This window comes from Pimephales promelas, chromosome 9, assembly GCF_988280905.1.
Source record: "Pimephales promelas chromosome 9, fPimPro1.hap1.1, whole genome shotgun sequence".
Taxonomy (NCBI): domain Eukaryota; kingdom Metazoa; phylum Chordata; class Actinopteri; order Cypriniformes; family Leuciscidae; genus Pimephales; species Pimephales promelas.
Window position 1 is genome coordinate 29,470,642 of NC_142777.1, and position 25,527 is coordinate 29,496,168.

The 25,527-nt window shown below is 38.6% G+C and overlaps 2 protein-coding genes across 3 annotated transcripts; both read left to right on the top strand.

Annotated features, from left to right (window-relative positions):
• The first annotated feature begins 137 nt into the window (after positions 1-137).
• bend4 (BEN domain containing 4) lies at positions 138-9,267 on the top strand. The gene is made up of 5 exons (XM_039649116.2): positions 138-946; positions 3,802-4,353; positions 5,345-5,436; positions 5,786-6,026; positions 7,461-9,267. The coding sequence occupies exons 1-5, from the start codon at positions 493-495 to the stop codon at positions 7,700-7,702; spliced, it is 1,581 nt and encodes a 526-aa protein (XP_039505050.2). The 5' UTR covers positions 138-492; the 3' UTR covers positions 7,703-9,267.
• A 1,743-nt stretch (positions 9,268-11,010) lies between these two features.
• Positions 11,011-24,178, top strand: rab11fip5b (RAB11 family interacting protein 5b (class I)). Of its 2 annotated transcripts, XM_039649218.2 has the most exons (7): positions 11,011-12,087; positions 15,128-15,633; positions 15,911-15,937; positions 16,052-16,604; positions 18,165-20,318; positions 21,905-22,049; positions 22,393-24,178. In XM_039649218.2, the coding sequence occupies exons 1-7, from the start codon at positions 11,708-11,710 to the stop codon at positions 22,651-22,653; spliced, it is 4,026 nt and encodes a 1,341-aa protein (XP_039505152.2). In that variant the 5' UTR covers positions 11,011-11,707; the 3' UTR covers positions 22,654-24,178. The 2 variants fall into 2 exon arrangements, with proteins under 2 accessions (XP_039505152.2, XP_039505153.2); XM_039649219.2 differs by lacking the exon at positions 15,911-15,937.
• The last annotated feature ends 1,349 nt before the right edge of the window (positions 24,179-25,527 follow it).

Consider the following 25,527-nt stretch of genomic DNA (forward strand, 5'->3'; position numbering starts at 1 on the left):
GAAGTTTAAAAATTAAGTTTAGTCTATTGCTTATTGCATTTTTTTTTTTTTTTTTTTTTTTTTGTATTTCCAATATATAAGTCCTAATGTTCAGTTTCAGTAAAGTTCAACCTAAAACAACAACAAACACCTAAGAATACCCAAAATAGACAACATGGCTATGCGAAACAACATGGAGGGGATCTTGAACACCTCTAAATATCATCTTGCACCTGTCTCTTCTGACGCTCCACTGATGGGAGCGCGAGCCTGACACGCACCGAGTGGCAAGGCGCGCACGCGGGTGCCGCCGGTATTCCCCTGTTGGTAGAATAAAGCCAGCGCGTGCTGTTACCGCCAGGGGATTGGAGCAATGACTTGTCAGTAAAGTCACCCACCCTCTGAGTATCTCAGACAGAGTTAGAAGTGTTTGAGACACAGAGCAAGGCGGCGAGACACTGGGATAACCGATATAACCAGACCGGGACAGAACGACACCCAAGTCCCAGGGAGATGGAGGAGGAGATGCTACCAGCAGACGAAGGTCTCTCTGCGCCCAAAATCTGCAGGCAGCAGCAACACAGAAGCCCGTACAGCTCCCTCAAGACCTTTCAGAGCAAGCGCGCGGCGGGCAAGGCGAGATATGACAGACCCACAATGGTGGACATCCCGCAACTCGCAGAGCATCCTCATCACCTCAGTCATCATCATCAGCAGTATTCACAGCGGGCGCCGCTTCCTCAAGCTTGCCTCTCCATCAGTAGCAGTCAGCAGCACCGTCTCCCCTGTGAAGTCAGGCCCAGCAGCAGCAGAGTCGCGACATCCAGCGCGGCGGCATCAGCGGTGAGCGCCGCGGCATCATTCGGCTGCCAGAGGAGGGTCGCCGGCCAGGAGTCGGGCAGATACCCGGCGGGTCGCGCCGAGATCAGCCACCAGTCTCCAGACTGCACGTATGGAATAAGCTCAGGTAAGTGAAGTTTGCCTAAGAAACTTTTATCCATGAATTCATCACGAAGCTGCAACTTTGAACAACCGAATGGGAAAAGGGATGCGTGTACATTTTCCTTCAAATAGTAATTATTAACGCATCTCACGCGAGTGCATGGATATTTTGAGACCCACGCCCATATTATGCGACTTATTCGAGCATTGTCGGCATGATTAATTTCACAACATACGAATGAAAACAGTGAATGTCATAATACACCTGCACTAATGTGTTCTTAATATTTCATGGCCTACACGTTGAGATGACATTCTGAGACTTCTGTATATTTACCAAAATCTTGCTTTATATCTTTATATCACTAACACAAGTGGTTGACTCCTGCTTGGGTAATTCCTGATTTTAAAAATAGAGCATGAGTATTAATAAAATAAATACGAGCATAATGAGTATCAATAAAATGTAAACACTGGTCTTATGATGATAGAGATGATCTATATATGAAAGTCTCATCAAGTACTGTTAGATTTCTTTACATGCTGCATTTATATTCTCCCTGCATGCATTTGTGGAGTGTCTTGTTTTTCTCACCAACTTAATTGAGTTACCTAAACTTCAACTTCAGTAATTGTTTTTTTCTTTCGTTTATTTGTTTTTTTTTTGTTGTTACAAGAAGTTGTTTTCATTCATCAGAGCCTCAGGCCTTCCCAAATTATTTTACAGCAGGGTGCCTCAAAGTCTGTGCAAACATTCAGCTGATATTTATCTCCACACAAGTTATTAAATTACATATGGAAAGGTTTAAGATCAACCGCGAACACTGTTTGTCTTTTAACATAGTGTTTAACATGCATTGTGAAATTCACCTTGACATCAATAAAAGGGTTTCAGGCTGTCCACTAAATATTAAATGCACTTGTTGAAGAGACGACACAGTGTTTGCAATCCAGATCAGAGTATAAACAGTACCTTCTAATTTCATACCAAGCCCTTTTGGTTTATTGTTATAGAATATCCACTGCGAAAATAATCCATGGGGGATTTTTTGGCCAATCAGACAGTGCTAATGGTTTCGTCTTTCTAGCTTTGGGGAAATGAGTCGTAGACACCCAAGGACACAGCTCTGAGATCAGTGCAATAATCCAAATTGCATTTAAAAGCTCCTCCAAAGGGATTGTGATTAAAACAAATGTGGCTCATAAATTTGGCTCTGCGGCACATGTTGTGTTTAATGAAATTTCATGAGCCTCACTCTGCATGGCATAACAGAGGAAGAAAGAGAGGGAGTGAGAGAAGGGGGGAAAAGGGGAATGAGGGAGCGGGAAAGATAGAGGAGAATGATATCAAAACCATCTTGCTGGGGGTAAACAGAGAAGCTGCGCATGTTAATAAATGGCCACATCTGCTTAAGCCTGATAGACACATCCAGGCGACGGCAGAGGCTGGAGCCCGTCAGTCACACGGCTGCCACTGCGACTGCATGAGCTGATAATTGTCTGCCCTGTGTCTTTGTGTGAGGGGGGCAAATTCATAATCATCCTCTTAAGATTCTGCATCTGGGCGCGGCCAGAAGGCTGTGGGGAGACAGAGTAATTGAATGCGGATGGTTGGTCAGCATTTTCCTTTTATTAATCTCTCTGCTTCTTCTCATCATATTTAGAGGATTTGGAAGAAATTAACAGTGTTTATATGAACAGTGACACCATATAAATTAGGTGGGTGGGTGTGTGCAGATTCACAGCGTCCTTATCTTTATCTTTATCTCCTGAATCTGTAGGCATGCAGAACCTAGTTGCAGATTTTAAATCCAAATGATGGAAAGTGTAAATGAAGGACAAGAAGCACATAAAAAAGACTAATAGATCATGGAACATAAAGACACTGTGCAAGCATGCTGTGGTGATGTTAGGCTAAATTGAAATATGAAATGGTTTAGTAAATTAATAGATTATTAGTTAACTCTAAAATAGATTGTTATAACTATTTGATGTGGAAAAAAAAACAGAATATTACAAAAAACATTTGAGGAACTAGCAGTAGCCCTCAATTGGGTCATGGGGTCTATATGACCCCAATCGAATTTTACTTAATAAAACAAAAAGCTTCCCTTCATCTCAGTGGAATAAGATTTTGTGACTTTTCATACATTATCTATCTATACGCACACAAAAAACTGGGCTTGATTTGGTTGTTGTGAAGGTATGTAAAAAAAAAAAAAAAAAACGTTTACACTTCTGGTCTTCGGGCTCAATATGACCCCACATTGAAATGAATGGGAAATGTGAAAAACTAAATATATTTTCTTCATGTGTCCAAAAAAAATCAACAAATAAAAATACGGCATAAATCTGAAATTTTTTACACTGAAATGAAGGCCTAGTACTAGAGCATAAATGCAATGTATCATAAAAAAAATAATATTTCACATGCATGCTAATGGTGTAGTTGAGGAATTGTGTGGTATATGGATACAAAAGTACTTTATATCTCCAAAAACACAGCATTAATGAATAGATGAGAAGTAAACAAACAAAAAAAAAGATATATTATTTGTATGATTAAAAATGTATATTTTTTGTGCAATTACTCAGTCATTTGTTGGGGTCATATAGAACCCAAAGCCCAGAAGTGTAAACAGGAAACGAAGACCATTTGAAGGTTAAAAGGATATTTTATTTCTTCCTAAGAAAGAATATTAGGAGAATATATGAACATTTTGCCTAAAAAAAAAAACCTGTGGTCAGCATTGTATAAAAGTTATGCTCTTCTTTTATTCTTTATGCATGTTTTGAATCTATGGTTAAACTATTTCTTTGAATATAGAAAATGAAAATAAATCCGATGCTTATTTATGTGTAATTTCGATCTCTCCTCAGAAAACCGGCTCATATTGGATGCGTTTGCCCAGCAGTGCAGTCGCGTGCTCGGCCTCCTCAACAGCAACGGACGGCTCCTTGAGCCCCAGCCTTCCCTGGCCCATCCATCCTCTTCCATCTCCACTCTCATAAAACAGGAGGACAGCTGCCCATCTCCCGCTTCTAAGCCCAGGTCGGAGGACTCATCTCTGGAGAACGCAGGTGAGGAGACCCAACGGGGCAACCACTGGAACCAGCAGCAGACTTCCGCTTTCCTCCGGATTTTCACAGAGTCGCTTCAGAACTACCTTCTATGCGGACCCCAGTCATCGGACAGTGAACGGGGTCGTGCAGTAGACGCTGAGCCGGTAGCATCGGGGTCCCCCAGGCAGAACATGGGTGGCTGGACTTCACCAGCACCGTCAGAGTCCTACGGACATCCTTCGTCCACACTGCCCGAGGAAGACGAGGAGGAGGAAAGTTGTTGTCCACGCTGTATGGAGCTGGAACAGGAAGTTCTTAGTCTACAGCAGGACAATGAGGAACTGAGACACAAACTGGACAACATACCAGGTATTAAGTGTTATTTGATGATTTAGTTTTACTTCAATCCTGATCTTAGACACAGAATCCACTACAAGATTTGATAGAATATTTTTGTAAGAATATTCACTATATTATTATTACTGTCCTTAGCTACTTTTAAAATTGCGTAATGTAACACGCTAAATATTTATTGCATTTGCTGGAGACAGTAGATCGTGGTTATATCAGTAGATTACATACATTTGTAATAAGTATAGTTTATAAATCTGTTTTAAGGTCTTTTTTTTTCCCAAAAAAAAGTTTTATTTAAAAAGTTTAACGTTTGAAAGCAAAGAAATCAGGACAGTCATAAATAATGTTCTGTAAAATACAACTATTATTATTATTAAATATTTTCCTTTAAATATAATTTTACATTACAATAGTATTATTGCAACTATATTTTCTTAAATATTATTTTTTTATGATTTAAATAATAACAATAATAAATAATAATTTTTAAAATAAATGTAATAATTATTATTTTAGTCATATTAAATGGAGGAACGCATGTTTTCCTCTTTTTTGTCCTTAGCTGTTTACATACCTGGCTTTAATGGAATAATGGAAAAAAATTCAGTTTTGGATGCTTGATGCTTTTGTAAAAATACCCTTTTCACAATATATTTGTCACCTGATTCATTTATTTCACTACTGAAAGTGTCCAAAAAGGGTCATCAAGACAATGATGTATGTACTCTCATAATTTCCACTATGAAGGGGGAAACCCCAGCTTTTTCTAAGCCACGGATAGTATCAATGCATTGCATTCATTAATTTCATAGTTGAATTGTTTATTTCATTTGGTACAAAACTAATTAAAGACATTAATTAAAGACTAATTAATTAAAGGAAATTGCACATTGCACCTTTAACAGTTCATTGTATTCATCTTATGTGCAACAGCTCAGCTTGGTTGGTTTAAATGAAACTCAAAGTTCTTCAACCAACATTTTTTTGCTGGTTTTGCCTTCGACAGCTCCTTGCCAGAATGTTTTGGACTTCTTTAAGACTGTTCTTCAGCACTACAACCAATTTGTGCAGCCCCAGTCCGAAGAGCAGCTTACCGAGGTGAGCCTGACAGAAAATTAAAATAGTCAGAGAAACCACAGTGAGACAAATTTATGAAAGACACTGTTACCATGGAACATGAACTGAAACTGTCATTCAAATGAAGGTCTAATCTGGGGTTATGAAAATATCACTTTGACCGACTGTTACATAAAACTATAAGCAACAGAATCTTTTAGCATTCCAGTAAAGTTTCAATTCTTGTTGTTTTTTTTTTTAGCTACAATATTTAGTGCAGTGTCTGTTTAAATGTTAATGCATTAAAGCACATTAAAGATTAAAATCAGCATTAAAGATTTTTTTTCCCTCTGCCATCTATAATCTTATAATCTCTGTCTTCTCTAAATAGGGCAGTAAACAGCTACTGGGGAACTATCCTCTTTTCATCACCAATAAGCAGTGGGACGAGGCTGTCAACTCCTCAAAAAAAGATGGCCGGCGGCTCCTGCGTTACCTTATCCGGTTTGTGTTCACCACAGATGAGCTGAAATACTCATGCGGTCTGGGGAAGAGGAAACGTTCGGTACACACAGGGGATACGGGACCGGAGAGACGGCCTCTTAACCCCGTCAAGGTCACTTGTCTCAGAGGTAGTGAGCGAAAAGAATTTTTAGAGTGTGTTCACACTTCGCAGGTTTGCTTGGATTAAAACGAACTCTGGTGTGATTGCTCTGTTAGCACGATTCTTTTGATTAAGTGTGAACGCCGTCATCCTAACATTGCATGCACCAAACAAGCTGAAACCGTGGCTCTCGTCGGCTTCGGTGGGGTTTGTTTGACTGAAATATGAACGCAACACAGAACAAAAACATCCAAATGAACCAAAAACTGGATGTGATGTGACCCTTAAAGCTCAAGCATATACTAGTTGAAACCATAGTTGAAACCACGTCGTCTCTGAGAAGATCCTTGTTGGTGTATAATGGAAGAATTCCTGCCGCTGTTTTGACACCTTTACTAATTTATAAGATGTTCGTGAGTTCACAGCTGGTAAAAATAGAATCATATGTGTGCACATACAATGAGCACATTTAGCCCAGATCACCATTGTATTGGATGTTCATTAACAAAATATATATTATGAAAAAAGGTTTTTTTTTTTGCTTTGCTTGTATCTTTAGGTTCGGTGTTTAAAATAACAGTATGAATGCTAAGTGAACCAGGACTTAAAGGAGTAGTTCACTTTTCAAAGGGCTTTAAACGATTCCAGACGATAAATAAGGGTCTTATCAAGCGAAACGATCACTCATTTAATAAATAAATAACAAAGTTTAAGTTTTATAAGCTCAAATGCTCGCCTTGCTCTGTTCTGCGATGCACGTTCATGACTCCTGTTCGAACTCGTTCATCAAAATGAACGAATCTTTTTCCGAGTCAATTCGTTCGTTTCGTTTGTTGAATGAACCAATTGACTCTGAAAAAAATTGACTCGGAAAAAGATGAACGAGTTTGAACAGAAGAGTCACGAACGTGCATCGCAGCACAGGGCAAGGTGAGCGGTTGAGCTTATGAAACTTAAACTTTGTTATTTATTTATTAAATGAGCGATCGTTTCGCTTGAAAAGACCCTTATTCATCGTCTGGAATCGTTTAAAGCCCTTTGAACAGTTTGCAGTTTACACTGAAAGTGTCTTTTGGACCTTGAACCGTTTGGTGCCCAGTAAAGTCCATTATAAGGAGAAAAATCATGGAATGTTTTCATCAAAAACCTTCATTTCTTTTCGACTGAAGAAAGAAAGACATGGACATCTTAGATGACATGGGGGTGAGTAAATTATCAGAAAAAGTTTTTTTTAAAAGTGAACTACTCCTTTAATGTATCATTTTCTTTTTTTGGTTCGGACCAAAAAGAACCAAGAGAACCGAACTACAAGTGTGAACACACCCTTTTTTGATTTTAGTATTTGGGTGGCATTTATTTGAATCAGATTATCAATGTGATAATTATTCAAACTTAATTTTAAAATCTCACATGTTCTGTCTATCTCTCTCTCATCTCTGTCCCGCGGTGTTCCCTCTCTCAGAGTTTATCCGGATGCACTGTGCTTCTAATCCTGACTGGTGGATGCCCTCTGAGGAGCAGATAAACAAGGTCTTCAGTGATGCAGTGGGGCACGCGCGGCAGGGCCGTGCTGTGGGCACTTTCCTGGGCAACGTGGGCAGCGGCAGCAGCAGCAGCGGTAGTTTATACATGGAGAGCTATGACGGGCAGCTCTCTCAGGATGATCTCTATCTCAAGGGCACACAGAATGGCCTGGGGGACTAAAGAAGACATACATCCAGTGTTTTCAGCACTCAAGTCGTGGATCAAGATGAGGAGTGAGCCCTACTGTCAGTCCAGATCAGCTAAGACAGAGATTGCAGCACTTACGGATAAATATAATCCTTATTTCTTCCTGTCAATACATTCCAGGGAGTTCACACCTACCCGGTGAATTATGTGGGATTCTTCCATGCTTTGTTGTAGAACTCTGTGTTAAATGGTTAGTAGTCACTAGAAAGCAGAGTTGGTTGGATGCTTCAAAATATCAGGTTTGTTATTTGCTCCTTTTCCAAATTCGTTCCATCGAATGTGATTAAGAACATGATCCACTATAGCAACATGAATGTATCCGTTCTTGTGTCAGATTGGTCAGAAGTTCATAAAGACGGCCTATAAATGAGGTGCTGTTATGATGTTCTGTTATTCTGTCTGATAAGGTTGAATTTAAAGTCGAGCACCCTATTTTATTATCATGTGATGTTGAATAATCTGTGACGTTCATAAAAAAAAAAAACCTCTGATAACGCAAAAATCAGTTTCTTAGTGGCTGCAGGATGAAAATACTCAATTTGTCCGCATCGGTGACTGCAGATACACTAATCTGTCATAGGCAATTATTTGTTGTTTGGCTTCCTTATCTTTCCTCTGACTTTAAAGGTCCAACAAGGAGGCAATGCTGTTTGGAATTTGTGTTGCTGCTAGTTCAAGATCATGTTTAAAGGATCAACCCGACATCATTTATTTATATTCTGTGTGACTGCATAGAAACTACATGAAATGCCTTAAAAAGAGACACCATCTACCACTTGGAACTACAAATACTGCCAATTCAGACTGTTGATAATCTCTTGGTGTTCATGTTTATTAGTGGCCTCTGGCTGTTTGGGTTTTCAAACAAAAGAAAAATGGGTTTGAGAACTGACCATCTTTCTTTAATGCCTTAGACAAAATTTCCGTCTGTGAAAATGTTTATACATCCAGGTCATTGTGTAATGTCTGGTAGAATTTAGTCAAATGTCATTTAACATTTTGAATTCATTCTCCATGGCACTTCATCAGATATCAGATGGTTGGAAATCCCCAGCATTTAAACCTGTTCACACATCAAAACTCGTAAACATTGAGGGAGTTTCTTATCTAAAGATCTGTGGTCTTGTTCATCTGCTACTAATGGCTACTGAATCGCAGTACAAGTTCACATGTTCATGTTTCAGCTTCATGCCAGCGATTCACAAACATTAAACGGCTGATAACGAGATGTGTCGGAGTGGTGTAAAGTCTTCAAAATGTGTTACTACCAAGTTGCTGTTGCCTTTGACTACCAGACATACAAAAGCTTCTGTTGTTGTGAAATGTAGCCTGTTGTGATTGTACAAATCCATGGTGATTGGAAATTGTTAGTCTTCTAGTCTATTCAAAGAATGTGTCAACACTGTGAACCCCACCAAAAGTGATGAGACTGTTTCCCCCCCTACTTATTAATGATATTTTCTTTTGAAACAGATGCATTTATGTAATGTGAACAAAAATGAAAAAAAGAAAATGAAACAAAAAACTGATTCAGACAATGCCATCTGTGTTGTTATTCAATAGTAGTGACTCTATTAATTCCAGAAATTGAACAATAGATGGCAGTAGACAACAATAAAGCCATTGCAACATTTCTTTGTGAAACCAATTCAAAGCCTGTCAAATTCACTTCAGTGTGGATAATTGCAGATGTCTGCTGGATGAGCATGCGCAGAATTGATTAAATCATTCAGAAGATGTAGCGTATTATTCATGATAAAAAAAAGATTGCAAAATTAGGTCCAAAATGAAAAGTGCCTATTAAACCAGCCAGCTAACAAGAGGGAGCAAACCATTTTATACTGGTTTAAACTCTTGTTGTTTTGAACATGTGTTATTCAGCATCCACTGTTTGTAAATTAAGTCCAGTTATCTTTTCAACTATAGTATGTTGTTGTGTAATGCAGGCATTTCCAGGCATTGCGTAATATGTGGCTGAAACAAGATTACGTTCTGCCATTGGGAAAAAATTTAGGATACTTTAGCAGAGATAGCATCAAACCCCACCCCTACACACTGACCCATCATCACTGTCCTGCATAGGGTTATGGACTTGAAATGGTTTACTAACAGAGTGGTTGCATCCGAAATCGCATAGGCCTACTTACATACTATATAGTCGGTGAAAAACAGAATGTGACAAAAGAATGTGAAATTCATTTTTGGTATGTTTTAGCTTACCTCAAGGGCATCAAAGATGTATTTTTGTTTCCACAGTAGTTTCAATTTTGATATTTTTAGGTCAACTGTTCATGTTTGTCACGGAACGAGCGGTTTGTGTGAGAAAAACGAACAATACTGTTCGTTTTCTCACACAAACCGCTTGTTTCGTGTCTTAGGCCATCAGTGTGTACTTACATTTACTAGTCATTAAATCATGTTTAATTTGGGCTTCTCTGTGCATGCTCTTTGATGTGGTACCATAGACCTGTATTATATGACTGACAGACACAAACGGTTTGACCTAAAAATATCAATTGAAACTACTTCGGAAACAAAGACTCCTACATCTTGGATGCCCTTGAGGTAAGGCAAGCTAAAACATAACAAAAATGTATTTCAAAGTGAACTATCCCTTTATATAGAAAACGTTTTAGTAGTCGTGAAGTTAATAATTAAACATACGTACCTACTTGAGAGTATGCGATTTCAGACAGAGCCATTCAGATTCTTACTCGTTCAGTGATATTTTTCATCATTATGCCAGGTAAAGACATTGCAAGTCATTGTATCATTCACCCATTCGATTTACTCAGCAGTCTACCGGAAAATGCCTTTATTAAAATTTGTGTGCATCCAGAAATTTAAGCACTGTTCAACAATGACGTTTTCAGTTCTGAAACTTACAGGATGTTCTTATAATATGATGACCTCGTAGATGTCAAAAGCTCAAGGAAAATTTGATTTCTCAGTTCATCACCCCTTTAATATTCCCAGTTCATTCAATTCATTCATGAAATATGCCTCTATCCTTAAATAATAAAAAAAAATCTTATCAGACCTTGATAAAAATCTCTGTAGAATGCAAGTAACCCAGAGTGCAATCTCAGTCAAGGGTTACTCAGGGGCCGTTTCCCAACAGTGGGTGTTTTCAAACCGATGGGCGTTTTTCAACCACTTAACTCAATTTGCTCTAAACCCCGTAGAGTAAGGGTTTAGAGGTGGGGTTCGAGATTAACCTTCATATTTTTAGCAAATCGAGTAACGTTGTTAAAACGCCCACTGGTTGGAAAACGAAGACACCTGAAACTACTTAAACCTCCGACTCGTTTAGGGAAGGGACGTGTTCATTGTCCAACAAATGAGATGCTCCTTTGCAAGATCCATGAAAGTGAACGAGTTAAGAGAATTAAAAAAAAAAAAGGTTTGTTCAAATAACCGATTCGCTCACCACAAGGATTCACTCAAAACTCTTGCACGAAAGAAACGCCACATTGGAGCTGCTTCAGCGTTTCTCCGTTAGGTTTTCTCACATTCTGGCGTGCTCTCTGATTCCATGTCAAGGTAGAGCTCAAACTAGTGATCTCTGCCAGATTATTCATTATGTTTTAATATGAACCATTCCATAACGGATTTGAGCTGCCTTTCTCTTTAATTCTGCTGAACACTTTATTGCGGAGCCCCCACAAAATGTTGGAGGGCGGGCCGCGCAGCAGCAGCGCAGTGAGTTGTCAAAATCTTGTGGAGGTGACGCCGAGGGTCCACAACGCCCACTAAAGTAAATTGGTGTGGTTTGCCTCGCGAGGGATTATTTATTATCATCAGCGTTGCGATTGTGGTTGTCTTTTTGAATTGAGCTGAATGATAATGCAGCGATTTCGCTTTCTGCAACTTCGGGCGGCGGACAGGCGCAAGGGCGCGAGCAGTGCATAGATATCCAATGCGCAAGTGTCATTCTGTTGGATAAGCCCAAACAACTGCGTCTCCATCTGCACCGGGATGCCTCTAATCAGCCTGGACGACGATGATCAGAGATGGGTCCCGACGCATGTCAACGTGACCGTGCTTCGCGCGAGGGGTCTACGGTCGAAGGGCAAGCAAGGCAGCCGCTATGTTTACACTATCATCCAGGTCGGCAAGGAGAAGTACACCACCGGCCTGGTGGAGAAGGCTGAGGAGCCGCAGTGGAACGAGGAGTGCTCGTTTGAGCTCCAGCCCGGGCTGCTGGAAGCGGGTGGGACGAGCGCGTACCCGCCCGGGAGCAGCAACCTGGTGCTCACCGTGATGCATAGAGTGCTGATCGGGTTGGACGTGTTTCTCGGACAAACTATTGTTCCTCTCGACAGAGTTTTCCAGGAAGGAATGTGTCCTAGAAATGAGTGAGTAGAGCTAATAATAGGATCAATTAATGGGCCTTTTTGGTCGAGGGCCTCTTAAGACTTTTGTCCGTATGGTACAGTGGCATCAGTTACCAATAGTACTGCATGATTACCACATTCACGTGCCAAGGCATTTACACGAGATTCCAATGGTTTGCTCGTCTTAGCTAGTTTGAGTTGGTCTCTCCCAGTGAACATGAGTATCCAAAACCCTATTAAACATTGCAATTTATATATATATATATATATATATATATATATATATATATATATATATATATATGTATACTAAAATATAGGCTACTTAACTGAAAAAAAAGAATTAAAAAATTAAATAAAAATGGTACCAATTTTAAATAGAAGTGGGAAACATAAAAAATGAATTCAAAATATTGATAAAAACAACTATCTCAATGATACTATAATTACACGGATTTTGGGTACATGACCTTTTAGTGTTGTTTTACTGCTTCTCCGTCATTCCCACATGACAGCATGAAAGAGTGATTGTAAAAAAATAAATAAAAAAGAAACAAAGTGTAGCCTTATGTTCTATATTTATAGTTATCCTAGCCTTACAAGTTAATGTAATTGAATGTACTTTTAAAGCATAAGAGCTTTCCTTGTTTTCCAGTTGATATAGTCCTGGGATATTTGACACAGTCATGCCAAAACCGTGAGCCTGTGATTTTTGGATGGAAGAAATTCTGTGCTCCCATTTCCCAGTTGGACAGACGTTCACATTTGCAACATAATAAAACTGCAGGAAGATTCTTTGGCCTGCCACCAAAACTTAACCTAAACTACTGATGTCACATGCAATATTAAACACACGCATGGTGGTCAAAGCCACACAAGCAATCTATGGGAAGTGCAAAACCAACACTGTTTTGAATTCCAGAGTAATGGGATATGTTTTTACAGACACAATAACAGCAACATACTTGGAGGGGCATGCTGCGTCTAGTCCTCACCAGTACTGGCACAGAGTCATGCCTGCACACAGGGTAGTACCAGTGTGTGTCAGAATGGTCACAGAGTCCGACTGAAGCTCAACAAACACACGTTTCACTGCAGTCCAAGACAGACGTAACCTTTCCGGAATCTTGGCCTTTTTTCAATGTTCATTTTATTTGAAGATCTTGTTTAGAAGCTTCCACATCTAATGCAGATGTAGTTGAACTACATATCTAGCAGTGCCATCATTAGGAGTAAATCATTTGTCATGGGAGAGGAGGGAGAGAGGTAGGTGGGGGCCACTTGACTAAAACTCTATAAACAAGTGAGGGAGGAAGTCGCTGAGCCATGCTGAGCAACAATAACAAAGTTATTTTCACATTCGATACATATCCTTTATCCTCACGTCCACCATTCAACTCTCAAATTCACACAATGTGCAACTAACAAATCGATTTAATTAAAAAAAACACCTTCAAGATGTTAGTAAGCACCAAATTGTAATTGAATTCAATTTTATAATATATAAACATATAATATTTTTATCAGTAGCATGTTACTTTTTGTTTTGTTTTTTGCATGGTTTTTTTTTGTTTTTTGTTTTTTTTTAGCCTGTGCAAAACATGCTGCAACAATTTTTGCCTGTTGTCCTTGCAACCATTTACATCTTCGGGAGCCACAGGACAACTTGAAAGTATTTAAATGAGCTAGAGGAGATACAGTAGGAGCTATAATGTAGAATAACGACTATAATCTAAATCAGTTTCTCAACTTTGATTAAACTCATTCTGCCTCAACTTTTTTTTGTTTTTAAAGATCTTCTACCGCAACCACCTTGAACATCACACTGCTAAGGTCAGGTGGCTGGATTTGTCTAGTAACAACATAGCAAATGGATTTGTCATGTCAACGTTCAATATTTATCTTGACGAACTTCCATTTTCTAATTACTGTTTGCACTGCCATGTAGGCCTCAGTATTTCAGGTCACATGGAAATGGAAATGTCCATCTCTACACACACTATTCTGAATCTGAATCATCACATGTCATTGTAGGCGTGAGGCTGTTCTGCACATCTGGATTTAATTGAGCTCGGAGTTGCACCTCTTTCTCCCGCTTTTTCTCTCTCTTCTGCTGTCTCCCGGTTCAAGGCGTTTGTCTTGGCTCTCTGCACGTGTGCGCACATGAGGTGCTCTGTGGTGTAGCGGAAATGGAGGAAATAGTTTCACCACTGGTTCTCTGTGAGACAAAGGGACGGCGCTATCCTAATGCAGCAACATTCGTTCAAGAGCCCCCCGCTTGTGTTTGCACTCCTGTATAGGTCATAGCGGTTAGCTTTAGTGTGGTGCAGGAAATTGTAAGTTAATGTTTTAAAAGATGAGGCCATCAGTGAGCGCATCATTTTAAGTGTAAAAGTTCAGCCCAAAATTGTTGGGGTTTTTTTATCACTGATCAAACATTTGGGGTCCATAAGATTTTAAAAATGTTTTTGAAAGAAGTCTCTTATGCTCACCAAGGCTGCTTTTATTTTATCACAGTGTTGCAGCTTTTACTGTATTTTTTTTTTAAGTATTATTATTTTTATTTTTTTTATCTAATTAGAATTTTAATATAATCTGGATATTTTCTTGACTGCCTTAATGGGATTCTTATTTATGTTTATCACAAAAAAGTAAGAAATAAGAAAAATATAAAAATAAGAAAAATATTAAATAAATATAAAATATAAATAATATATAATAAATATTATAATAAATATAAAAATACGAAAAGTAGGGATGATTGAACCAGAGAACCAAAATTTTCTCTGATATGGTTTTTCATCTAATGAACCATAACTGATAAATTACCAGTATTACAATTCTATAATATTTGTCTAAATAATTGAAAACAGTCATTTTTAATAATACTGTACAAGTTCATTTATTTATCAAAGCATTAAAATGTACAGCATTTGCTTGAGATACTTATTAAAGCAAACTGTATTAAAATAGTGTGTTTAAACATTAAAGTGTGCATTATTAGATAATATAAATTAGCTTTTAGATCATGGTTTTCTTTTTTTCTTCTTTTATGCTTAAGATGGTTCAAGCTACACTCCAAGGCTGGTCGAAAGGAGAAGGAGCGAGGAGAGCTGCAGGTCACCATCCAGTTCACCCGCAACAACATGACCGCTAGTATGTACGACTTGACCGTAAAGGACAAGCCTCGTTCTGCATTTGGGAAACTGAAGGACCGCGTCACAGGAAAAAAGCGAGGAGATATGGAGTCCTCCTCTGCCATTTTACCCGGCCGCTACGCTGCCATATCAGGGTCCGTAGGCCCTCCGTTTGCAGGAGATGGTGGACCCGATGATCCAGGCGAGGAAGAGGTGCTCGATGAACACCGAAACAAGGTAAAAGACTTCTTCTTTAAAGGGAAACTTCGCAAGAATTCAGACACACGGTCCTGTTCATCACTGGCTTCAGACAGTAGCATGGCATCGTCCGCTGGGGATCCATTCATCCCAGTAGAGCTTTCCAGAACACCTGTCTACAGCAGCAGAGTGATGGAGCCCTTCCGTATGGACACTGAAGCAGGGATAAAAGGTCAGTCAGCTAAAAGAATATATAAACAGAATCATTTATGATTGATCATTTAAATAATATGGCCTCCAATACAGTAGTTTATGATAATTTACTCGCCCTCATGTCGTTCCAAACTTATATTATTTTCTATACTCTATGGATCAAAATAGGATATTTTAAAGAATGTTTCAACATCTTTTTGTCATAAAGGTTCAAAACAACATTAGATAGCATTTACTTTAATTGTGTGGATAAAGCTATTTTTTTTCCTTTAAATATCTTCTTTTGTGTTTCACAGATGAAATAAATTTGGAACGACATGGGGGTGAGTAAATTAAGACCGAATTTTCCTTTTGGGGTGAACTATCCCTTTCAAACACTCCTCAAATGTCTGCTGGACGCCTACCGATCTAAATTCTGTGATTTGTGTCTTTTAAAGTGATGACCCACAAGCGTGCACACAGTGATGAAGCCAGTAAGATCACGGGTGTTCCTCATCTAATCCCTGCTGTGGAAAACCTAAAAGGTCAGAGCATGGCGCTCTCCAAATCAACCCTCTGCATCAACGGTAGCCATATCTACTCATCCGAGCCTGCAAGCCCCAAGAGTCCAAGCACCATCCCGGCCAAGCTCTCCCTGCTGGAGAAATGCGCACCCCTTTCCCGCTCTCTCCAGAACCTGACCCGACGTGGCGAGGACTCACAGAAGAGCGACGGGAGACGCTGGTCCATTGAAAAGACCAAGAAGGAGGACGGGGAGATGGATGGAGCTCAGAGTCAGACCCATGGGGCCGCCACTCCAGAGGGGAAGCCAGTGCAGGCCGCTGGACCCGTGGAAGTGGTGGATAAAGGGAAAAAGCTGAGGAAAACTCTGTTTTCTAGCGGGAGGAGTGACTCTCTCCCAGCCAAGCCGGAGCAGAGCCAGATTTCTGCTCCTCTTGAGGGCAGACGCAGAGGATGGTTTGGCTCCGGTGACTCGCAGAACAAGCCAAGGTGAGTGAAAGCACGGCTACTAGGTTTTATGTTACAGTACAAAAGATGTCTGACTTTGCACATGTATCAATATCATCAATAGCCGGCGCCGCTCACCATGATCTGTATTTGACTGTCAGGCGTTCTTCAAAAGGGATACTTTGTTTTTAAGGGAATGGCTTTGAATGTCAGCCTTCATTTTGGTCCTCAATGAATATTCTTAGAAAAAAGAGCCTTTCAAATTTGCTGATACAACAGTTACTGCAGGAGCTTTTTCCATTTCATTCCTTTATATTGCTCTTGGTTTGCAGAACATAGGTCAAGACATTTTTCAAAGAAGGGCTTGTTAATGTGTGTTTTCATCCATAAAAATTGTCAAGTTCCACAAATTTGTTGAAGCATTCTAAATCATCAGCTCTTTTCTTTCTTTTTTTTAACGAAATGTCCTCTTATATTAAATTGATTTTATTTTATTTTACCTTTCAGTAATTTCATCTTTTTGTTTAGCAGCATGTTTTTTTTCCCCAAAACATCCCGTTTTATTTTTATTAGTTAGAGTTAGGGGTGGGTGTTATGGCACATCTTATGTCACAATAGGACTAAATTTATTTCACAAACAATGTCTCAATATATAGTTATTTTTGCTGGAAGAAAGATTGTTACAAAAATATTAAACTAATATACAAAACTTGTATAACTAATGTAAGTCAAATGTTCTCAAGATTGCTGAAGACAAGTAAACAGTCAGTACTAAAATAAGAGCTAAGAAAAACTAACAAATAACTACAGTAGAACAAACCTACACATTAAATAAACAGTATTTTTTTTAGGTTCAGCTTTATTCAGTTTCTGTATTTCTTCTATTAGAAAGTCATCAAATGTGAAATATTACACTACATTAAGTACACATACAGCAGCAAGCGTATTACAAAAGGCTGTTAGTGTTTTAAGACCTATACAAATCTTATTTTCTCTCAATTGTTTATGTTTGCGTAAGACACAACCAATTGTGTTTACCCAAATACATTTTGACAAGCACAATAAACCACGAAAAAGTTCTGAATTCATTACTTATGTTGTGTGACAGATAGCTTTATGTGTGCGCACAGAAAACCGTCTGTCAAAATGCAAATACCGATTTAAATTATTTTGTCGCATCTTATTGTGATTAAATGGTTTAAAATCGATACGATGCAACGTCAAATGAGCGATAGGGCTGATAAGCCAAAATTTCAAGTCAGATTTCTACCGGTTTATCGTGTCTACTGAGTAAATCAGCCACCCCTAATTAAAGATTTTAGGATGAAAGAAAACACCTTTTCCCACCCCTATTGCTCTTTTTCAATTGTTCAAGCTAAACCAACAGTATTTATGTTGGAACACAGTTTGCAAGCTTGTCAAAACATGCCAGACACTTCCGCATCAAAACATGAACAAATTTGAATCCAAAGGCAGTTTTTCTTCTATAAACGGGTGTCTCTGTAATAGAGAAGAACTGTCTCTCGCCCCTCACCCATAGTTAGGTGATATGGCCCATTACACACTATGACTAAGAGGACTACTTGTGCCTTCCCTCCACAGGCTGGGAGTCTCTCCTAAGGTAGAGAGCAGCTCAGACACCCCCTGTCAGATCCCTTTCTCCCCCAGTCAGCCCCCATGCTCTCTTCCCCTCAGTTGCACTACTGGCTTGGTGTCTCCCCCTAGTGGCAATCACACCAACCCATTCACCCACTCTTCCCCAACACCCCCTTCCATCTCTCCCTCCAACCCATTCCTCACGCGACTACAGCAAAACCCTTTTTTTGAGGATCTTATAGCCGAGGAAGCACTGACGTCTCCGACTGCTGGTTACTGTTCTCTAAATTCCAGTCTTTATCATTATCCAGTCGGATCCAGTCCCCTCCGTAATGGATTGTCGAACAAAATGTCTGCAATAAAGCGGGAAAGACCCAGGAGTATGTCCAGGCAGAGGTCTCTTCCGGCCATGATGCTTGAGAACCCAGAAGCAAACTCAAACATTAATCCGAACCACTCTCTGTCTGAGAGGGCTGGGGAATGGGATGATTTTGAAGCATTTGCCTCAAGCCGTCTCAAATCACCAAGTGGAACTCCAACAAGACCTCCATCAGCACTGTTTCTTTCACAGGAACCAAATACAAACCAGATGGTGTTTGTAAATGATAAAGCGATTGGTTTAAGAGTTGGCGAAGTTGATATGGGTATTTCAAAGCCATGGGATCTGCCTCCTCTACCACCACGTAAAACCATGAGAACCCAAGTGATCACAATGGACAGCTGGTTAGAGAGAGCCCAGGAGCTGGCTGTGCAGAAAGAGGCCTGCTTTCTCTCCCAGACTGACTTTGCCTCCCTTCAGCGTGTGAGAGACGGAGACTTGAAGAGGAGCTCTCAGATTGTATGTGCAGATAAAGAGTTGCATCACATTTCTTCAGTAGGGTATAACAAGATGGAAGCAGAGTTGAACAGTGATACCAAACTGAACCAATTCATGTTTGAGGAAGCTACAGGGCAAGATTTCCCTACAAACAACGCTTGTGGCTCTCCAAATGGTTTCGGTGAAGATGCACTTGGAAGCTCTGAATGCGAGAACACGGTACCTGAAACACTTTGTTTTCCGTCTGATTGGGAAACCACAGTGACGGAATCACTTTGCAGTTCACCTCAGACCCAACTCAAACACAATTCAGAATTGTCCTGTGAAGTAAAGGTCTCCAATGAGCAACAACTACAGACTAAAACCAATGGCATTGGTTTGTTGACCCTCTCCCCTAGAGATTCGAACAACAATACAGATATTACTTCTGAGTTTGCTTTCATTGATTCTGAAAGTTCACATTCGGACTTGCAACCACCTTTTGAAATGAATAAAGAAGTTGAAGCATCCAAGGTTTCTTCACATTTGCACTCTGGCTTACCTGAGGATATATCATCCAGAATGGCATCTGAGTTGAAGATGTTTTCACCAAGGAACACTCCTAATGATAGCACAACACATTTGTCTGACTCGCAAAACCATAACCATTGCTCATCACCTTTTGAGAGATCTCGTGAAGGACTGGAAGGACAAAAACCCGACCCCTGTGAACACCAGAACACCGCTTCAAAGTGTAACTGTGACTCTCAAGACGTGGCTGATGTTCTCTTCAGAAACGACATCACTGTGATCACTCAAACATTCTCCAGCACTGCGACAACTCAAATCCAACCAGAGATGGTGGAAGACAGTTGCATCTTACTCACTACGCCTAATGAGCCTAATGTTAATTTAACAGAAGGTAACCTAAACTCTGAAGTCTGCTTCTCAAAGAAAAACGAGGTCACGTTGGATGAACAAATCAGCTTTGAGGACTTGCATGCTAGAGTAGCTCCAAGAAATTCCAGAAGCCCCTATTCAACAGAAGTCAGATCAGCCCGCATCAGACCACACTCAACCACAAGCTCACCCAAAACTGTCTCTTGTGCTGACTCGATCCCAGGCTCTAATAATCCTGCATCAGACCTCATTTTGCATGATCTTTCCTCTTCACCCACCCCATTAGCTGGTACTAATTCCTGTCTCCGCCTTGACCCTTCCCTTCCGGCAAAGCCCCCAAACGAGATGCCCAGCATGAGTTCCACATGCTCCTCCACAGCCCAGTCCCACGTTGATGCACCGCTCTCCCTCTCACCTGAGGAGACACAGCCAGCAAACGTCCTCCTGCCCCATGAGGAGAGCAGGTGAGACCTCACTGCCTTTAAAAGTGCACTCACCTCTGCTCTCACCTGAGAAATGAATTCATTCTCTCTCAGTTTGCACTCACAGCTTGCTATAATTTGGACTTTGACAAATGTGCACCATCTCTTATTATGTTTCCTCCTGGTTTGCTCATGCTGTGTTACCTTAGTTATTTCATTTTTCATCTTTTCTGTTGCTTTATTCAGTCTTCATTCTGTTTTGGTAGACACACCGCAACACATCTTTCCTTGTAGAGGAAACTAAACTTACCATAAAAATAGTATATGTGACAGTGTTGTATTGTTTGCATCAAGTGTTTATGAGAGGTTTGATGTGAGATATGTTTACTCTAGTATCATTGTTTTTTAGTTTGTCAGTATTGTAAATGAGAAATCATCTTAAATATCTTCTCCTTGACTCCTTTTTTTCTTACACTTCTAAAAATCTTCTACGAAAATCTACTTCTACTGAAATTCAGTAATCTCACGTCACCTTTTAGAAATGACCTCAACAAAGTCTTAGTGCTCATTTGCCAAGATGTGACTTTTAGGAAATATTTGATATTTTTTCAGTTTTAGTTTTAAATCAAGGTTTAGTGATTTTTGTTAGTGCTTTTGTATTTGTATTAGTGCGCATTTTATTCAAAATCTATATAGCTTTATTTATTTATTTAAAATTTGGCTTTAGTAATTTTTGTACTTATAAAACTTAAAAATTAAAAATGCTATTTTGGCAACTAACTAAAACAAAATAAGTTGAAGTTTTTCATCTAATATTTTATATTGTGATTTATTCCATGTTAATTTCAATTTACGAAAAAGGATTTTTAACTCCTTTTTTTAATTAACTCTCCAAACAAGTTGATGCTTAAAGGGTTAGTTCACCCAAAAATGAAAATTCTGTCAGTATTTACTCGCCCTCGTGTTGTTCCAAACCTCTATGTGTTTATTTGTTCTGCTTAACACAAAGGAAGATATTTGGAAGAATGTTTTAATCAAACAGATCTCATTCCCCATTGACTACCATAGTATGTATTTTTTCCTATGATAGTCAATGGGGAATGAGATCTGTTTGATTAAAACATTCTTCCAAATATCTTCCTTTGTGTATAGCAGAACACAAACACATAGAGGTTTGGAACAACATGAGGGTAAATAAATACTGACAGAATTTTCATTTTTGGGTGAACTAACCCTAATGATCTCAGTTTTTTTATGACACAGCAACTCTTGAAATTGTTAAAAAAAATTGGCATTGCTAACATGATTTTACAACAATCAGCTCCTGTCATTTTTTTTTTAAAGATAGCATGATATTTTGCACAGTTGGCACATGATTCTGGAACGTATGTCATTGGAAAAGTTTTTGTCTAAAGTATATGTTACTTTTAACCATTACTTCTTCAACTATTCGCTATTGCTTGTGCTATACTCACTAACTCACCAGGAATTGCATAACCAAAAAACATGAGATTTAGTAAGAAAGTAGCTGAAAGTACAAAATGTCAACAGAGTACTGGTTAAACCATGCTAAAGACCTTAGGTCTACATAAATACTTAATTTATCTCCTTTTTGCACCGCTGCACAGCCCTCACCCAGTGAAGCCGTTGACAAACACGACTGTGCAGGGAGAGAAGAAACCTGAAAGCCGCTCAGTTCTGGAAAAACTCAAGTCCACCATTAACCCTGGAAGATCTGCACCAGTAACCACTGCTGAGGATGAGCAAAACCAGGTACTGAAAGTTTCATGAAGTAAAGGTGCTTTAACCAAACAAGGTTAAACCAGTAACCTATTATTAGATGCCTTAATAGTATCAACAAACACACAAGATGTCTCTTCTACTCGACCTCACAGATCAATTTTTGCTTAAGTTTTTTATCAGTGATATCTGTTGTTTAGGTTCTCAGTATATTATATATGGATTGTGCTGAGTGCACTGTCAAGATAATGAAAGAACACAAGTGATCGAAAACCAGCTGAAACGCTTAGTTTCACAAGTAGTTTTAGTTCATTATGCTACATAACATTACTGTCTTTCTCTTGTAAACATGACTGTGTTTCTGTTTCCTGTGCAGCTGGCTCTGATTGAGGCCCGGGCTCAGTATCAGAACATGACCAACATGGAGCTGATAGCTTTGCTGCTTCAGCAGGAAATGGACGTCAAGAAGCAGCGAGCTGAAACTGAGGTGCAGGAGGCGTTATTGGAGAAACGTGAGGCCGAACTGAAGAAGATGAAGGTTCAGGTCAGAGACCTGGAGGACTACATTGACAAGCTGCTGGTGCGCATTATGGAACAGACACCCACCCTGCTGCAGGTACGCGCAAGACCAAAATGACTACGGTGACCCGCTCCGTTCTGAAAACACTATTGATCTAAAGCCATTTGTGATGCTCCATTAAATTTCAAAACTGCCAGATTCACGTAGACACGATAAAGCTTTGCATGCTTTTTACTGGACTTCCAAATCCACAGTCATTGACGTTTAGCATACTACTAGTCATTATATGAGCACAAGACAGTGGTTTAAAGTAAAAAAAAGGATCTGCAATATTAAATGTCTTCCTGTTCATGAATATGCTAATTTCCATCATAAGGAATAATAAGATCTGGGATCTTTACGCATCGGTATACCAAAATGTTATACATATTAAACATAAAAAAATGTCTCACGAAAGTTATGAATCTAAAAGAAACACTGACTTATTTAAATATCACTTTAACACCCATAATTTGAAGTAAAATAGAATAATAAAATTATACTAAAAAACTGAAATTTCTTATCTATCTTTCAGTCCTCCAAACATTTCCAAATCTCGAGAAAATATTGTTTATTTGACTACGCATTGTATTGAAACGAATATGTTACACTGTTCAGTATGAATCAAGAGATTTAAAAACATTAGTAATATTTAATACATATGTAGCCTAATACACCTTGTGTCAAAGTTGATGTAAAATATTTCTTTCAAAATATTCTGTACTTGTAAATAAATGTTACTTCTTGATAGCTTTAAAAGCACCTTAATGCGCATTATGGAAAACCGTTGTGCTTGAGCCAGTCGGCTTTACCACACTGAAGCCGCTGATATCAGTGCATGCTCACTTCCATCAAGCACAAAAGCAGAGATTGTTTCTGCAAACATGTACACTATGCAATAAAACAAACTGCTAAGCTTTAGCTTAAGTTGATATATGCGCCACAAAATATATTCATGAAGCCTTAGCACTGCTGAATACTTTGATCATCGCTAAAGTAGCAAATTTAGTGATATGCAAATGCCTAAGCTTTCTAAACCACAAAAGCAATGTTTATTTTTAAGTTAAAAAAAAAGATCTGTTTATGTTGTATTGCATTGTAATTTCATTGTGTTGTTGTGGCTTTTTTCAAATATATATTCCGGTGGTGTCTTATACCATTGTTTTTGTTCCGTTTTTAAGGTTAAAGTGTGAGATTTTTATTCCGTATTCAGTGTTTCCTCATTTATTCTTCTGATGAAAACTATGAGGTTTTGTCACACAAGATCATCAGTTCTATGTCTCAGTATTGGATATAAAGAAAGTACAGGGCTGCAGTTGATTTTGTTGACTCGCTGCAATCAAATTTGTATTTGTATCAAGGAAAATAAACATTTTTAGTTCTAGTTATACAGCCCTCAGTGTTCCCCTGTGTGTTTGAGGAAAAAACATGTTGCACTGTGACTCTTCATTTTTCTTTTTGAACACCATATTGCAATGTGCCTCTGGATTTTTCTTTTTTTTTTTTTACAACATTCACATTTGTAATTTCTTATTTTATTTATTGCTAATTATTTCAAACAGCTTCATTTTCAAAGTTATTTGAAAATAAAGTTATAAAATCATTTGGTGTCTTTTGGTTTGAGTTCTTTATGGAAGAGACATGTAAATACCATTATGTCTAAGAGATTTAAGCTTAATCTTCAGGGTTTCTCAAAAGCATCGAGAGCTAAGTTGATTGTAGAGAGTAGACCATTCGTGGCAATGGTTCTACTTGGGCCGACGATGCGCACTCACTTCCACGTCACTTCAACTATCACGGTGATGCTTTATTTGATTGCCACTGGGTGGCACTACTGCGCTTTGAAGATGATTTATTGTACTTTGTGCTGAAAGGGATTGTTCAACCAAAAATGAAAATTGTCATCATTTAACTATCCTTATGTTGCCCAAACCTGTATGTACGGAAGCGTTTTGCATTCACTTGAGAAAACAAAATCTACTCTGAATTTTTATGAATTAACGAGTTAATTATCTCAGAATTAAGAGATTTTTTTTTTCATGGAAAAGTAAGTTTTTGCTCTGTTTTTTTCTGAATTAACGAGTTAATTCTCACAATTATGAGAATTTTTCATGGAAAAAAAGTTTTTGCTCTGTTTTTCTGAATTTCTGAGTTTTTGAGATAATCAAGTCATTAATTCAGAAAAACAGAGCAAAAACTTTTCCATGAAAAATGATCTCGTAATTCTGAGATAATTAACTCGTAATTCTGAGTTAATTCAGAAAAACAAGTGAATGCAATACACTTCCGTATGTACAGGACATTGTACCAACATTCTTTAAAATATCATTGTTCAACGGAAGAAAGAAACTCGCATTACATTATTGGTACAACATAAGGGTGAGTAAATGATGACAGAATTTACATTTTTGAGTGAACTATCCCTTTTTTCCTTTTTTTATATTAGGCCTACATTAAAACAGCCTTTTATAGTAAAAAGTACATTATTATGGATTTTACATAGAAAAAGTTTTACAGTTACCTGATTCCTCACAGCAGCATTTCTCATAAAAATGTGTGCAGATGGGTATCATAAAATATTAATGTTGTGGGAATCCAAGTTTAAACTGACAGTGTATCTGCTTGCATTGTTCTTTGAGCTTTTAACATGTCACAGTAAGGCAAATTTGATCATAACAATTCCTACAGGAATAGTGGAAACTGAGGTTTACATTCCTGGTTTGGGACAATTATCTCTGGTGATGGGACAAACATGAAGATAACCCAACTAAGGTGCAACAACAAAAAATACATTTCATGTCCCTATATATATATATATATATATTATATATATACCCTGTTTGTAGTTATGACATTTGATTGGCAAAGAGTTAAAAGGCTTTACTATTTAAGAAGGAAACAACAAATATTAATTATAAAAATGTTTATTTTAAATTGTATATCATTCAACAC

What these genes read in the sequence shown, in the direction of transcription:
- bend4 (XM_039649116.2), top strand. Translation starts at nt 493, where the DNA reads ATGGAGGAGGAGATGCTACCAGCAGACGAAGGTCTCTCTGCGCCCAAA. An exon ending in CAAACTGGACAACATACCAG is followed by an intron (nt 4,354 to 5,344) that starts GTATTAAGTGTT and finishes TGCCTTCGACAG; the next exon opens with CTCCTTGCCAGAATGTTTTG. An exon ending in CAAGGTCACTTGTCTCAGAG is followed by an intron (nt 6,027 to 7,460) that starts GTAGTGAGCGAA and finishes TCCCTCTCTCAG; the next exon opens with AGTTTATCCGGATGCACTGT.
- rab11fip5b (XM_039649218.2), top strand. Translation starts at nt 11,708, where the DNA reads ATGCCTCTAATCAGCCTGGACGACGATGATCAGAGATGGGTCCCGACG. An exon ending in GACTCGCAGAACAAGCCAAG is followed by an intron (nt 16,605 to 18,164) that starts GTGAGTGAAAGC and finishes TTCCCTCCACAG; the next exon opens with GCTGGGAGTCTCTCCTAAGG. An exon ending in CTGAGGATGAGCAAAACCAG is followed by an intron (nt 22,050 to 22,392) that starts GTACTGAAAGTT and finishes TTTCCTGTGCAG; the next exon opens with CTGGCTCTGATTGAGGCCCG.